Genomic DNA, 14,403 nt, shown 5'->3' with positions numbered 1-14,403 from the left:
TTAAAGCAGCACTCCGTAGACAGCGGTGGATAACCACACAGACAACAGAGTAAGCACGCTTTAGCAGTAACCTAGCAAATATCACTCTGGAGAACACTTCACACTATGAGCTGGAAAAACACAAACTGATTTGTGTTAACAATATTAAATCATTTCATTATGCTTTTACCTGAGGACCTCGACATTCTTTTCAAATTAGCCTTACTAAAGCCAGGGCAGTTAAGCTTTTACAGATAAAGAAATTAAATCTTAAAGAGAGAGGGAAAATGGGAAAACAAGATGCTAGAACTCAGAGAACCAGGAATCAGGGACACCTGGGAGTTGTTTGGGTTTTCAAGGGCTTTTTGGTTTGTTTTTTTAAGGTGAAATCTGGAGTTTCAGAAAAATCTTCCCGAGAAGGAGATATTAGACAGAAGTAAATTCTCCAGCAAAGTGTTAGGGCATTTATATGAAAATCACACCACTTGACAGAGTGATCTCGCTTTGTAAGAAATCTCACATTACTGTGCTCTTTTGAAGTGTGAACAAAAATTTTCACTTTTATCAACAGCAATAAAAAGTACATTTTGGACAACCATGAATTAGAAAAGCTTGAAAACATGACTTAGATGCACCTTAAAGCCTAAAACTCAGCCCTCCCCCCCAACAAAGTACAACTGGCTCAACAGAAGATTGCTGAGTGTTTACAACAGTAATACTATTAATACATTTCAGGATCAGAGCTTAGGCTGGGAGGAAGCACAAGTATCTCAACGAATAATCACTTTTTTTCCCCATTTCTAATTTGTAGAAAAGAAAGAGAAAGAGGTATGTGCATCCCCAGCAGGTACAGGAACAGGATTGGTGACAGCTATTTCCCGATAATATGAAGACAACTGGCAGGGTGAGAGTTATTGTGCATATAAGACAGAAGGATTTATAGTCTTTTGAAAGCAAAGTAAATTGGAGTTCTTGGAAGAAGGAGACCAAGAAATTCATCACCTTGCTGTCTGGAGTAACGAAGGCTAATACACTGATGTAACAGTATTATGCCTTTATTTAATAATTATTATATATTGTACCAGCCAATACCAAAATTAGTATTACTAGCACCAAAACCTAGCCCTGCATGCTATTCTGCGATACCTACACAGTACTGCTGAGCCTCTGCTCTCCCCCAGCCTTGTGGAAGGTTTCCTTTGCAGCTCTTCTACCCGAAAAGCCATAAGGGAAGGCTGGAGATGGGCTCTGACTTGCTACCAGCCAGAAGGCAAAGCACTGCCTGTGAGAGCCACCACACATTGAAGCTGAAAGAGGTGCCATTAGTCCCAGGAATGGCTGTGCCCGGGTACACGGTCTATATTCCAAAGCGAGCCGGATAAAGCCCTCTCTGTCCACTTCCCCGCGTAACAGAAAATTGGCTGAAATAAGGAATTAGTGAGAGGAAAAAGACCCCTGCTCCCACTGCAGGCTGCCTAAATCTCACTGACTCCTTATCCAAAAGCTAAAATAATATCATACTAGTTATTGATATTTTTGGGTAACAGTATTTTCAGAGGAGCAAATGGCACTGCTCATCACTATTCTGCTGACCCCTGTCTCCTCCTGTTATTGATCATAGCTTCTCCCTCCGGCAGAAAGCCAGCAAATTATCACTTTGAATAAAGTGTTGAGGCCAAAGGTAAGGAAAAGGAATGAAGAGCTGTATAAGAAAGGGAGATTAATGGCAACAGTAGGCACACTGGGAGAACAGCAGTTGGGCCAATGTGTTTTGATGTCTACATAGGGAAAGGTCAGAGAAATAGAGTATATGGACTTCATTTAGAAGTGTGGGTAGAGTCAGAAAAAGGCTTTGCATGACAGTGCCCCTAGAAATTCTCTCCTCCCCATCCGTCAGCTTTTGAAATAAGGCAAGCTTATCATTATAAACTAAATACAATGCAAGTATACAGAAGAGTGATCATGCTTGTATTACGAGTTATTGTCACAAGCACGGCACAGGAGATGCAAATCACATGCAGTCAAGGAGTACAGAAAAAGATAAAGAGGAAGTGGTCTCTAGGAAAAAGCTTTTCTGTGTTCATACAGCTTGCAATTACACGACGAGGAATGATTTTCTTAGTACTGCCTTCTTCTCCAGCCTGTTTGGTCTTTGCATCTCTAGGAACTACACAGCACAGTAAAAGCTTCAGCACCTCCTGCCCATGCTGTGCATTACACAATCTCATACATGCATTTTTACCAAGAGTTTAAATCATACTGATGTTTCAGTTTACTCGCTTCAGTCAGATCGTAAGAACTTTGTTAACACTGGACTAGAAATGAATGCCAACACTAGTTAAGCCGAACCAGCAGCTATTTTTCTCAATACAGACAAGGCCACAGTAGAGACATAAAACCCTCCCTGCTGGGTTAAGAAAAGCTCTCAGCTAAAGTTGACTCTTTATCTAAACATACAGGTGGAGGTAAGTGCACTTCAAGAATTACCTGCACTGGGAAGACTGCAAGATTTGATCTATGGTTCCTGAAACAGAATGGGTCAGGGAATTGAAGTGGTCCCCAAATACAACTCAGTTGTGTTTAATGTCGATTAAGGTGCAGCTCATTATCTGTAAGGATCACATCTTTCATAAAATAGACAAGGTATGCATTCAATTGGTTCTGTGCATCAATATGCTTTTCTTTCTCTGGACACAAGAAATCCTGGTACAGCTCTAATGCAAGGGGCTGATTCATCCCCAGAAGCATCCCGTTTTCATGCTTACTGGTTATGCTTAGACTGTACCATAAAAAACCCCCAAACAAAACAGCAGGGTTCGCAGTTTTAACAGACAATAAATTAAAACTAAAAAAACCAAACCCACACCACAGTCAAGCTGAGGATTAAAAAAAAAAAAAAAAAAAAACACTAACTACACACTGCCCTCTGGCTCATGTATTGCTACCACAGAGCGCTTGCCTGTAATCATCACCACAGACTGCTGCGACTGAAACAGGTCCGTTATCAAAAGTTCTCCTAAGCCTATTTGATACAGTTAGTACTTGCAGGCAAAATTAGTACCTATATCACCTGATGGAGGAGCTGGTAGAGACAGAAGAATCCAGACAGGCTGCAGTCTTGCCCCATATCCAGCAGGGATTGACCGTTGTAGTGCCAGAACTAACTTAACAAGCATCAAAATAATTTTGGAGATGTTCACACAAAGATAATGGGTGTTAAATAAACAACAATTTTCTCTGGTGAGAAAGGTGTAGCCCCCAGAAAGGCATGCCATTCACACAGTAGACTTAATACACTGAAAAGTCTGCCCTTTACAGTGTGCAAGCCCACAACTTTTATTGACAAAATGCCACAGACTGACAGTCCTACATTGCTTCACTGCATTTCAGTGCACCATGGTGGCTTACAGTGAAGCTTTGCTTTGCTATAATTGGGTTCAACTGTGCTAATCCCCTTGGACTGCAGCAATTAATACTTATTTAGTATAATTGCTGCATTCCAAGAGGATTAATCCCTGCCCTGCACTTTTGCCAGCATTGCAAACGGAGAGCTGGAAAGAAGACCGTGTCTAACTACAGGTCTTGCTTTGCAGCTCCCAAGAGGGAGACAAGAGAAGTTGGTCCGGGTACAACTGCTCCCCTCTGTGCACGAAAATACTGCTTTTCCAAGGAAAAACCACTTGACTGTCACTACTCCTTGCAGCTGCATTGTGCAAATAGAAACCCTGCCACATCCAACGAGAAAAAAAATAAAACAGACACCTGTGCAGTACCATAAAGACAAACACAGCCATGAGTGTATGTTTCCTATGGGAGATGATAAACAGGCCCTGACACAGTGTAAGAACGAATTCCTATTCATTATTTTGGCTTGTTTTGTGACTAGCAGTCCCCTGTTCCTGCTATGGTCTTAACATTTTCAGTGCAACATGGGTTTTGGAAACCTATAAAGGAGATGTTAGTAGAAAATTAAAATGCACCCTGTCTGAATACTTAGTTTTGAGACCACTGAATCTGTAATGTCCAATTCTTTCCTCCCCAGTGAAGCGTTTGTGATCTGTTCCCAATTTTTTGTTTTTAATGCACTGGAGAGACCACTGCTTACATCATATTTTAAGAAGGAAGCACAATGCTGCTTCTCCTTTAGGCTAGTCAAGCTACTCTCTCACATCATTAACATCTTCACCTATTAATTGCAGGTGAATTTCCCTGATTACATTACAGCATATGTAGGAAAATTCTGGGGCTTTATCACTAAACACACATTCTGGGAATGCTCTTTTTAATTATAGAGCACCTTCAGGAGTTTCTTGTGTGGCTGTACAAACTATAATTGATCAGTAAGGTTACATCTTTCATGAAAATGTAAGTATTGTGAAGCCAGATTTTAAGACCTGTAACAAGTATCCTCATTTCCTTTATTTTCTTCCCCTCTTCACCCCTAACACATACCTCTTCTGCATTTTTCAAGTGCTCATCTGGGTGAAAACTTAATGAAATGAAGTTCATTTAAGCATTTAAAACAAATTAAAAATCCAATTCATGCTTGATTAGGCAATTGTTTTTGGCTAAATGACAACAGGAGAGAACTACGTGAGGTTCTTACAATCATATACTGCAGGTTTTGTGCAATTATTTCTGTATTTCTTACCCTAAACGATTGTTTCATTTCAATCTAGAAACAGCTTTTAACACTGGGTGATGTTTAATAGGTTCTATTGGCATAAAACATTATAGAAATACAAAGTATCTTCAATGTTTTCACATAAATATACACGCTTATATATGCAATTACATACACGCTACCTAGTATTTCTTGAAAGTCTGTCTGTCTCTCTCCATGTCTGCACACACGTATGCATACCTTCTGCATTGCTTTGTCAAGTCACTCTGTGTTCATAGTAACCAGAAGTCATCTTGTTTTTAAAAGAGCATTCCTCTCATCTAAAGGTACGGAGGTGATTTACAAGTATTTTACACGAATCCTGCAAACTGGTCTCTACTTACATGTTTATAGATAAGGGGTGCAAAATGAGTAAGGTTACAACCTGAGTCAGTGGCAGCAGCAAATATAACATGAAGTAGTTCTACACCTGTATGGGTACACTGACAACACCACTGAGGTTGAGGGAGAGACTCCCCTCTCTCAACAAGACCCACAGCAGTTGTTGGATCTGCCACCATATGTGTGCCATCTCTTTTGTTTAAACTGGAGAAATTACATCCAAAAGTAAGCCTAACAGCTGCAGGAATCAGAAGCAAAGAGCAATGGGGTTACGGCTTTTCTATCTAGGATATGAAGAGCTAGAGAAAAAAGTAATTCAGAACAATTGCTACAGCTGTTAGGTTCTTTGAGTAAAACAAGGACATCCACTAAATAATAGAAAATTTCATCACTTCAGATACCAACTTATACCTCTTCTCAGTCAACCAGAAGACTCCAGGCAGCTCTGCAACCAGCACAATTAACAAAGCTCAAATTTTTAAAAAGCGTGACTTTTGTACCTTTAATATACATGAACTGGGTCTTGTTTCCTCTCTTGAGCTCCCAATTGTCACGACATACAGAGGAGCTTTGTGGCTTCAAGGTCAGCCTAATTGTTTCAAATCTAAATTCAACAGAGTAAAAAAAAAAAAACAACCAAAAAAAACAACTGACAAAAGCAAGTGTCCAGACAACATGTTACCTAAACCTTGTTTCCATAGAAAACCAGGCTACAAAGAACATTAACCACTACAGCCAGAATGAATGAGTCTTACATTCTAATCTTATTACAGTATAATACTCAACACAGAAACTGTGAGGAAGCCTCTAGACATAAAAGTTCTTAAGTCAAAAAGCCCTGGGAGCAACTCCAAGAGCTTTGCACAAGAAGCTCATGATGGAGCTTCCCAGCAGGGAAAATACAGTCATTGAGGAGCACCAAAGGCCAGCTGCTCCATCAGAGCAGGGATACCAGCAGGCTCGGCAGGGCAGTGGCCTCACCACCAAGAGACACAGTGCCACAGTACCTGGACAAGAAGAGCAGGTTGGGTGACGGCAACCAGGGGCAACCAGAGCTGAGGCAGGTTTGAGGTCAAATCAGTAGAACTAGGCAAGGGCCCAGGCTCCGGCACAGCCCCCAAATAGGGGAAGCTTCACAACAGGCTTTTCTGAGCTCTGCCCCACCACCCAAACACCTGTGCACAGTCAGGGCTGGCCTCCAGCCTTGGCAGCCCTACACCTCTAGAGAAGGGCTGGGGGGGGGGACAACCGAAACAATCCAAATCCAACAAGATTCATTAGGTGTTGGAAATTACAGATCAGAATCAGGTGGGTTAGTTCAGCTAACAATAAACCTAAGCCAAAGCATCGTCACACTAATGGACACCCTCACTTTGGATTCTTACAGTTAGTAAGTAGTGAGAGAAATAAACACTATCAAGCCTGGAGGTGGCTGCTCCCAGTTGATGTTCCGAGGCGTTCTATACCTGCCTCCATCTCCTTTGCTAGAGTTTCTTAATTTAAAAACCTTTAAATCATTTTCATGGGTATTACTTCTGAGCACTCCATAGCACAAAATGATTCCAAACCACAAAAAAATGATGAATGTTTCTTTTTTAGCAGCTAGCAGGCTGCTGTGCTTATGGAGGAAAGCATTCATAATGTAAAGCACTGTAGAAAAAGAATTTGTTCATAGCATGCCCCCTGTCATATGCTTTTTTGGCATTTTGAGTTATGATGAATTCAATAACCAATTTTAAGTATTAAACATTTACCAATCAACCCAAATGTAAGTCTATGGCACCCTCTTGTGTTCAATAATAATATAACAGTTTATTTGATTTTGAATCTTGATTTCAGTGTGTTGTTATTCAGGAAAAACATGTTGAAAACAAATTAATCCATTAAGTTATGATTAGTACTTTTTGTATTAGTCTAATACTCTGATTGAGCTACCTCTATTTTATTGTGCAGATCACAGACACAACATTAAATAGCTAAGAAATTAATTCCAGATAGAACTGAATGAAGGATTAAACTAATACCTGATATATATAAGCTCTGTTCTGTAATGATGTAGCATGTCACAGGAATCTACAGGATGTAAGTCTTACATTAAAACGCAAGAAAGAAATTGAAAATCAAGAAGTAGAAATACAAACATGTGAATGAGCAAGATGAGTAGGCAAAGGAAAAACGTGACTATGTCATTAGAGAGCCAGGCTGAGCTAATCCTAATTAGATTCCCAGCTAATAAACGTCCTGGGACCTAGTGAGATGCCTAAGGTTATCCTGTGTCTCAGATCCCTACCTATGAATGGAGATACTTGACTTCCTGGGTATGGAGAGTGACTTCATTACTATTTAGAACATGCTCAGATACGTCAAGCATGCTGTGGTAGAGGATACACATAGTCAGAAGTCAAAACGCTGATTCACTGTTCACCTCTGTATTAATTTCTTATACTCGGCCTCTTCAATTCTAAGACATAGAATTCCTTCTGAATATTAGCAAAAAAGGAAACATGCTCACAAACGAATTCCTGAATGAGCCTGATACAACGCAGGTAAGCACAGGGAGAAGAAAAGAAGGTGAGGAAGAACAGGACAAAAGGTGATGACTTTCTTGAGCTAGTGATATTTACGTTTACACACGTAAGGGAGAAAAACAGAGAGATGTTTAGTATGATTGATACCCTAGTCTGCTTTACATTCCACTTCTACATACAAAAATATCTTTATCCAAGTGTTCAACGAGATGCATAGATAGAATGACTCCAGATAGTTCTTCTCTGATTAACCCTCAAATCCATCTCTGTACATGTAGCTTAACCATTCTGTTGTTCGACACTTTCCAAAAGCAACATCTGGCCAGGGTCCTCTCAAATTTCAAATGTAAAGAGATTTGGAGTAGTATTACAAATTTGTTTAAGACAAATCATTACCAAAAAAGCTCTCCCTCTCCCAATCAGAAGAGACTTGGAATTGGTACTAATGGGAACATCAAATCCAGACAAGACAGCCAAAACCAGGATTATTCTGTACCAAACACTCAAATGAATGTGATGCTTTTAGAGGTGGTGTACTGGCTTTGGCTGGGATAGAGTTAAATTTTTTCATAGCAGCTTGTTTGGGGCTATGTTTTGAATTTGTGATGAAAACAGCCTTAATAACACAACAGTGTTTTCGTTATTGTTTACACAATGTCAAGATCTTTTCTGCCTCTCACCCCACCTCACCAGCTATCAGGCTGGGGGTGCACAAGGGAGGGGACACATTCAGGACAGCTGACTCAAGGGATATCCCACACTATATGACATCATGCTCAGTATATAAAGCTGGGGGAAGGAGGAGGAAGGGAGGGATATTCAGAGCGATGGCATTTGTCTTCCCAAGTCACCATTAACATGTGATGGAGATGGCTGAACACCTGCCTGCAGATGATACAGTCATTTAGAAATATAGAAGCCCTAGCTGCAAGAAATAATCAAATAGGGCTTCCTTGTATTCATTCTCACAAACTCCACTGTTATTACTTTATGTTCTGTTTCACAGTATTAGATGCAGAAAAGAAAGTAAAACAACAAGATGCTTATTTCATCCACGGAGGGTAAGCCAGGTATAATAGGGGTATTTCACCATTTATTCTAGCAAGCGTGAAAGACTCCAGAGCAACAATAAAACAAGAATGCTGAAGAGAAGGTGCTCATATGAAAGAAGGCACAAGGGAGAGAAGTATTCTTGAACATGAAATAAGTAACACTTGACACCACTTGTCAAAAAATATTTTAATTTTAACAAAAGCCCAGCATCATCAGTCTCACACATCAGGAGTTATGGAGTGACATGTAATGCATTCAGGTGTCCCCATGGGAAGGACCAAGTCCGTACCAGAGGATCATGTGAGTTTCCACAATTGTTATGCCTTATATAAAAATATTTTCCAATTTCATGTTTAATGTTAATCTGTTCAACATAAATTGTTTCCGTATTGTAAGTTTGTTTGATCCTAAATTAATTTTCCAATAGTAGAACAGAATGTGTTTGATACAGTAACAAGTACCTTTTTTCCCCGTGCAGAGAAGGAAAACTTAATAAGTTATATCAAAAATACTTTCACAAATCATTCCAGTGTTTGAGAAAAGTAGTGATATAATAACAACATTAAGATGTAGAGATGATTTGGTATGAAGAATTCCACTGTTCTATATATAGATCTGCCTCTAAGGAGTCTAAATTCTCACATTCTTTACTCTGCCAACTAGGTAATATTTGCTCATTGTAAAATCAACTTAATTGTTCATAATCCCTTTTGGATACTTGTGAACTTAGCACATGGGAGATGAGAGAGGATGTAAAAAGGTGTTAATTTATCTTTTGTGGTTGTGTGTGGCTTATTTTAACAGAGAATTAATTATGCACACACCTTTCATTAATTTTTGTTTTCTACAAGTCATGAATCATCTGTGTCATACTGTATTGCTACTTTCTCACTTCTGGGTTACTAACCCAAAATTGCTGTGTAAGGCTTCCAAAACCAAAAATCTGCTCAGTTCTACTGTTGAGGGTAGTAAAAGCTGTTGCATTGCCATTTGATCAGACTAACAAAGCTGAAGATTTCAGAATCCTAATCAGAAAACATTTATCCTTTACAACATTTTCATCAAATTTACAAGCCACTACTCTTCTTATACTGAAGTCAAATAATTTAGGTATTACCACCCTGCATCTTTTTTAAAGAGTCAGGGCATTTAACCACTTCCAGCTGAAGAATTACCAAGAACTTATCATGAGGTATACGTACAGTTTGCATAAGAACAATTCTATAGCACATTCAACACAGATAGCAAAATAGAAAAATGGCTCAAACGAGTGAGTGTATTAGTGTGCAAAGAAAATTCTTAACAGAATTTGGGAACTCAGCATATAATTTGCCATCATAATACAAGCAATGCTTTCCATTCCACAGTCAGCTGAGCCATCCTGTAATACTTTGCCATAAAGATCTAAACTAAATTGGTATTTCAAATAAAATTGATGAGTGCTCACAAACAGATACTATTTAACCAAGGCACTGAAAGGTTTAGAACTGGACTAATCCTTTAGTTTCCAGTAAACACAGCCTTTCCGAATGCAGACTGTCAACAGACATCTTTCCAGAATCATGCCCAATGAATAAAATTTAGTTACAGCTTATGCACAACGGCTTTTGAATATGACATGATTCAAGCTGTCCTAGTTAGTAAGAATTTACATTTGCTTCAGAAGTGTTATACAAGCTCATTAACAATGCAAGGTGCTTGATTTTTTTGCATTATTAATTCAGCTCTGTAATACATAGAAAAAAAATCTTTCATGAAACAGCCAAAGTAATTCATTTGTGTATCAGCATCACCAAGGATCTTCTTCCACCTACAAGGAGTAAGAATAAGAGCAAAATTGAATGTGTAAGTGTTGACTGTACTAAAATGTATTTGAAAGTTTTGAAGACTTAGTTTTATAGAACCCAATTTCTCTATACTTCAATATCATAATGACAGATTCAAAAACAATTTTGTGATGAAAATATTAAGCAATATTGCTGCTATCCCATAAATACAGTTTCATAAATGCTGAATAGTCTCACTACTTTTAACTATTAGACCTAAACACCACCTGTCTTGCAATTAATTCAAACAGAGGACAGTGACTGTGCCCACACTATAGGAGTCCTTCCTCTCAAGAAACTGTATTTAAGCTGAGGTACAAGTGCAGTTAACAGCAGACAGTTCTATTATATTTGATATTGTTAAGTAGGTGGATCCCCTATTAAAACATATCTTATGATTTCAGACACTGCATCCAGTAGATCGCTTAGGGAAAATACATAAATGTGTATAAAAACCAGAGACAGTTAATATACACTGTCACTAGTAAGAAGTTTTACAGGTTCCAATTATAATGAGAGTTAAGCATGCAAAACTTAAGCACTTACTAAGGCTTGACGCTGTAATATTCTTCTGGTGTCACAATTTTCAGTCCACCGAAGTAGTCCAGGACCCAAATATTGGTGATGTTGAATTTGGCAAAGAACCAATTATGATCTTTAGGCCAACTTTCCATTTCAGGGTGGCGACTGAATAATGCTTTTTTTGCTAAGCCCACTTCTGAATTATTCACCTAAACAATAACCAGCAAAATATTACAGTAAGACACAGTCATGTGAATACAGATTTTAGCTAAAAAAACCCCACTGATGATGGTAGTGTGCTGTTTTCAGTCTTGTCCCAAAGGACCCAGTACTGTGTCAGAGTCCGCTCATCTTCAGTGTGGTATACATCTGTACACAAGACAGGCAAAATCTCCAAGGTAGTTGCTTTTACTATTAAATCAAAATCGTGCTTATAAAGTAAGCATGAGCAAGAAAGTACTTCATCAAGATAACAATAAATCTTTCAACAAATTACAAAACAGTGAACACCGGATTCTTGCTGGATTATTACAATGCCATGCTTTAGGTGTAATTTTACCTCTTCTACATCTGCTCACTCAGACAAACAGATCCAGCTGTGTTCAGACACATGCAAACACACACATAGGCCAATTGGAAGATACAACAAAATCTACAAGAGAAGGGAAGCCGACATGTCTGACAGCACTTAATATACAATGTGAAAATGTTTAAAGGGTTAAATCAACAAGTTAGACCTCTGAGTATGGTACAAGAGGAACTAATTAAAATAAATAATTCCATTATTGATGAGAAACCCATGAGAGCAACTAAAGGTTTGCTGGAATGAGCTGTGCCTATATCTGAGGTGTGAAAACACCAAACAAGAATTTAGACCACCATTAAGAGATTAACTGATGATTAGTCCTCATCCTCAATCATTATCCTCAATAATGGAATTAAGATCTTCAATGATTAACATGTGCCATTCTAAATTCTTTCTACGGGACACCAAAGTACTGGTGCATGAAAGAATACTGCTCTGGCAGCAACGCCACCAGATAATACAATGCACTTTTCCTGTCTCTAATACCTGTAACTTTATAGCTCAGGTTAACAATTACTTCAATAAAGTTTCAGAAGTGTATATGTCATACTGCATGGACCAAAGAATTTAACCAAGCAAGAGATGTGGAAAAACCTTCACACTTCATTCAGAAGAGAACCGTCTTAGACTTCTTAGTTTCAAAACAGGTCAAGAGGAATGAAGGAGACCTCCCTCATTACAGTAAACATAGCTCCTGCAAATATCAAGTGGTAGCTTCATGTTCCTCACACAAACTATGAGCTAGCCGCCTGGTATCATGACATATAACACCTCTTCATATGCTTCCACACAGAATTTCTCTTCTCCATCCACTAAAAAATAATATTAGATGCATGCAATCTTGTCCAGTGTCAATTTTCAGCTGCTTACCTTTACAATACTCCCACAGAAGATTATGTGGGCACAGAGGGGATTCTGGGGATCGTATTTGTGCTTCTTGCAGTAAGGAGTCTGTGCCAAAGACACGGTCAAGGAGGCATTTGAATTGATCTGAAATGCAAGTAGTAAGATAAGAGGTTTACATGCTTTCACAAGAAAAATGTCATAGCCACCATATTTTCAGCTTTTGGTACTTTATTCATCTCAGTATTACTGGTAAGAAGAACACAGTTGTCATCACCTTTTCCTAACTATCTCAAAGCCTACTTAGATGAGCTCTGAATCGGAAAGAAAGCCCAGTCCAGAAGTGTGCTGAAGTTTGTTAGCATAAACTGCAAACCTCACAAAACAGCACTCCTTTAAAATTCTAAACGCAATATACTGTCTAGCTAGTTCACATTCAGATGATACATTCCAGTTTACATACATACAGGACAGCACAGAAGACAAGGACATACAGGGAACTTTGTTAAATTAATCCTGGTGGAAAGACAAAGGGTTACTGAAAGGTAACCGACTGAGTTTCACAACTGTTGGTAAAATTAGTTGAAACAAAAACATACACACATGTATCAAAACAAGCTTCCCAGCGGCCCCTAAACTGGTCAGCTCTTTCAAAGTTTAAAGTGAATTTTACAAGTTCGTTTTAAAAAATCCTGAATATTTAAGTAAGACACCTAACTTGAAGAATTAAAGAATCTGCACCCAGTTGTTTTTCTAAAACTAATTTGGTGAACACAGCTTGAAAAGTGTTGGTGCAAACCAGGATTGCCTGCTGCAGAGAGTCACATGCCAAAGTTCATTTTCTCCCAGCAAAAAAAGTTTATGTGCTTTGGGAAGTTTCATTAAAAGAGCTCATCTCAAAAAGAAACTCCTCAAAGTCACTTGAGCACTATGTAGGGCAGTACCACTGAGCAGATGAAACAGGAACCACCACCTGACTCACAACACTGGTAGGAAGTTGCTTAACTACCAAAAAGCTGACTCATGATTATTCAGCACTATCTCCTACCAGACCTCTCCCTTACACGTGACTATCACGTCAAATGTTTCTGCCCTGTAACAGCAGAATAAGGATCTGTTGGGGAGCCTTCTGAAGGAAAAAGAACACTGACAGTTTAAATCATGATTTTTATGTTATTCTCAAAACAAAAGGAGGTAGGCGTGTTGGAGAATAAGATACTGTACAAAATAAATTAGGCTTGCTACAGCAATTGGGTACATAATCAAGCTATTTTAATGTAACAAACTAAAACCTGACAGGGAACAAACAAAAAAAGTTTTACGGTAAAACAAAGTCAGAAAAAACTGTATTATTCATTTTGAGGTTCTTTCTTTTCCTAATGCTGTCCTAGTTACTAGGAGAAAAAGATTCCCTTTAATAAAGGATGCATACGATCGTTATTTCCTAACTTTTTAGCCAACTCTCTCTTGACCACTGCCAAGCGAAAGAGCTGACAAGGCCAGTTACACACACTCAGAGCCCCAGCGTGCCAGTCTGCTGCCCTCCTTGTGCACTTGCCTTTACAGTAAGCTCACGAGATTTAATTATTATTCCTTCAGCAGCCTGCATAGGAGCCCTCTTTGCTCAAGTCCCACACTACGAGTTTCCAGTCCTTTTGATTTGTTGGGTTGGTTTTTTTTTTTTTTTGGTGACATTCTCCCCATTTAAATATTCCGTGGCCCCTCATTTCTCTACTTCGGTGCTTCTGCAAGCTTCAGCCACTTCCCCTACCAGAGGGCTGCTTCGCAATTCTTCAGACCACCATCAGCAGAGGCTTCTTCGAGCGCCCACACGGAGGGCACCTCTTTATGCTTAGATGTTCAAAGGGCTGGTAATTGTCCCCAAGGCTCAGCAATGAGGTGACATCCACGGAACGGGCAGCTAGCACCGCTACGTGTCCTTCGGGAAACCCTGGTGCAAACCCCGACCCCTACAGAAGGAATGCCAACCACCCCTCGCGACCGAGATGTAAGAAAAAAAAAAAAAAAAAAAAAAAACAAAGGCGCCAAAAAAAAACAGGC

The 14,403-nt window shown here is 39.1% G+C and overlaps 1 protein-coding gene across 1 annotated transcript in view; it reads right to left on the bottom strand.

The window, feature by feature from the left end:
* Positions 1 to 9,484: 9,484 nt before the first annotated feature.
* Positions 9,485 to 14,403, bottom strand: part of CREG1 (cellular repressor of E1A stimulated genes 1) — a 14,379-nt gene continuing 9,460 nt past the window's right edge. The window contains exons 2-4 of the mRNA XM_035895978.1: positions 12,370 to 12,555; positions 10,938 to 11,122; positions 9,485 to 10,375 (exon numbers count right to left, since the gene is read on the bottom strand). Coding sequence (XP_035751871.1) covers position 10,375; positions 10,938 to 11,122; positions 12,370 to 12,555 — 372 coding nt within the window. The 3' untranslated portion in view covers positions 9,485 to 10,374. The remainder of the gene's footprint in view (positions 10,376 to 10,937; positions 11,123 to 12,369; positions 12,556 to 14,403) is intronic.

The sequence above is a fragment of the Egretta garzetta genome, unplaced genomic scaffold, assembly GCF_000687185.1.
Source record: "Egretta garzetta isolate BGI_Z169 unplaced genomic scaffold, ASM68718v1 scaffold516, whole genome shotgun sequence".
In the NCBI taxonomy this organism is placed as follows: Eukaryota; Metazoa; Chordata; class Aves; order Pelecaniformes; family Ardeidae; genus Egretta; species Egretta garzetta.
Note: the sequence above shows the minus strand (reverse complement) of the source record. Positions and strands in the feature narration are given on the sequence as shown.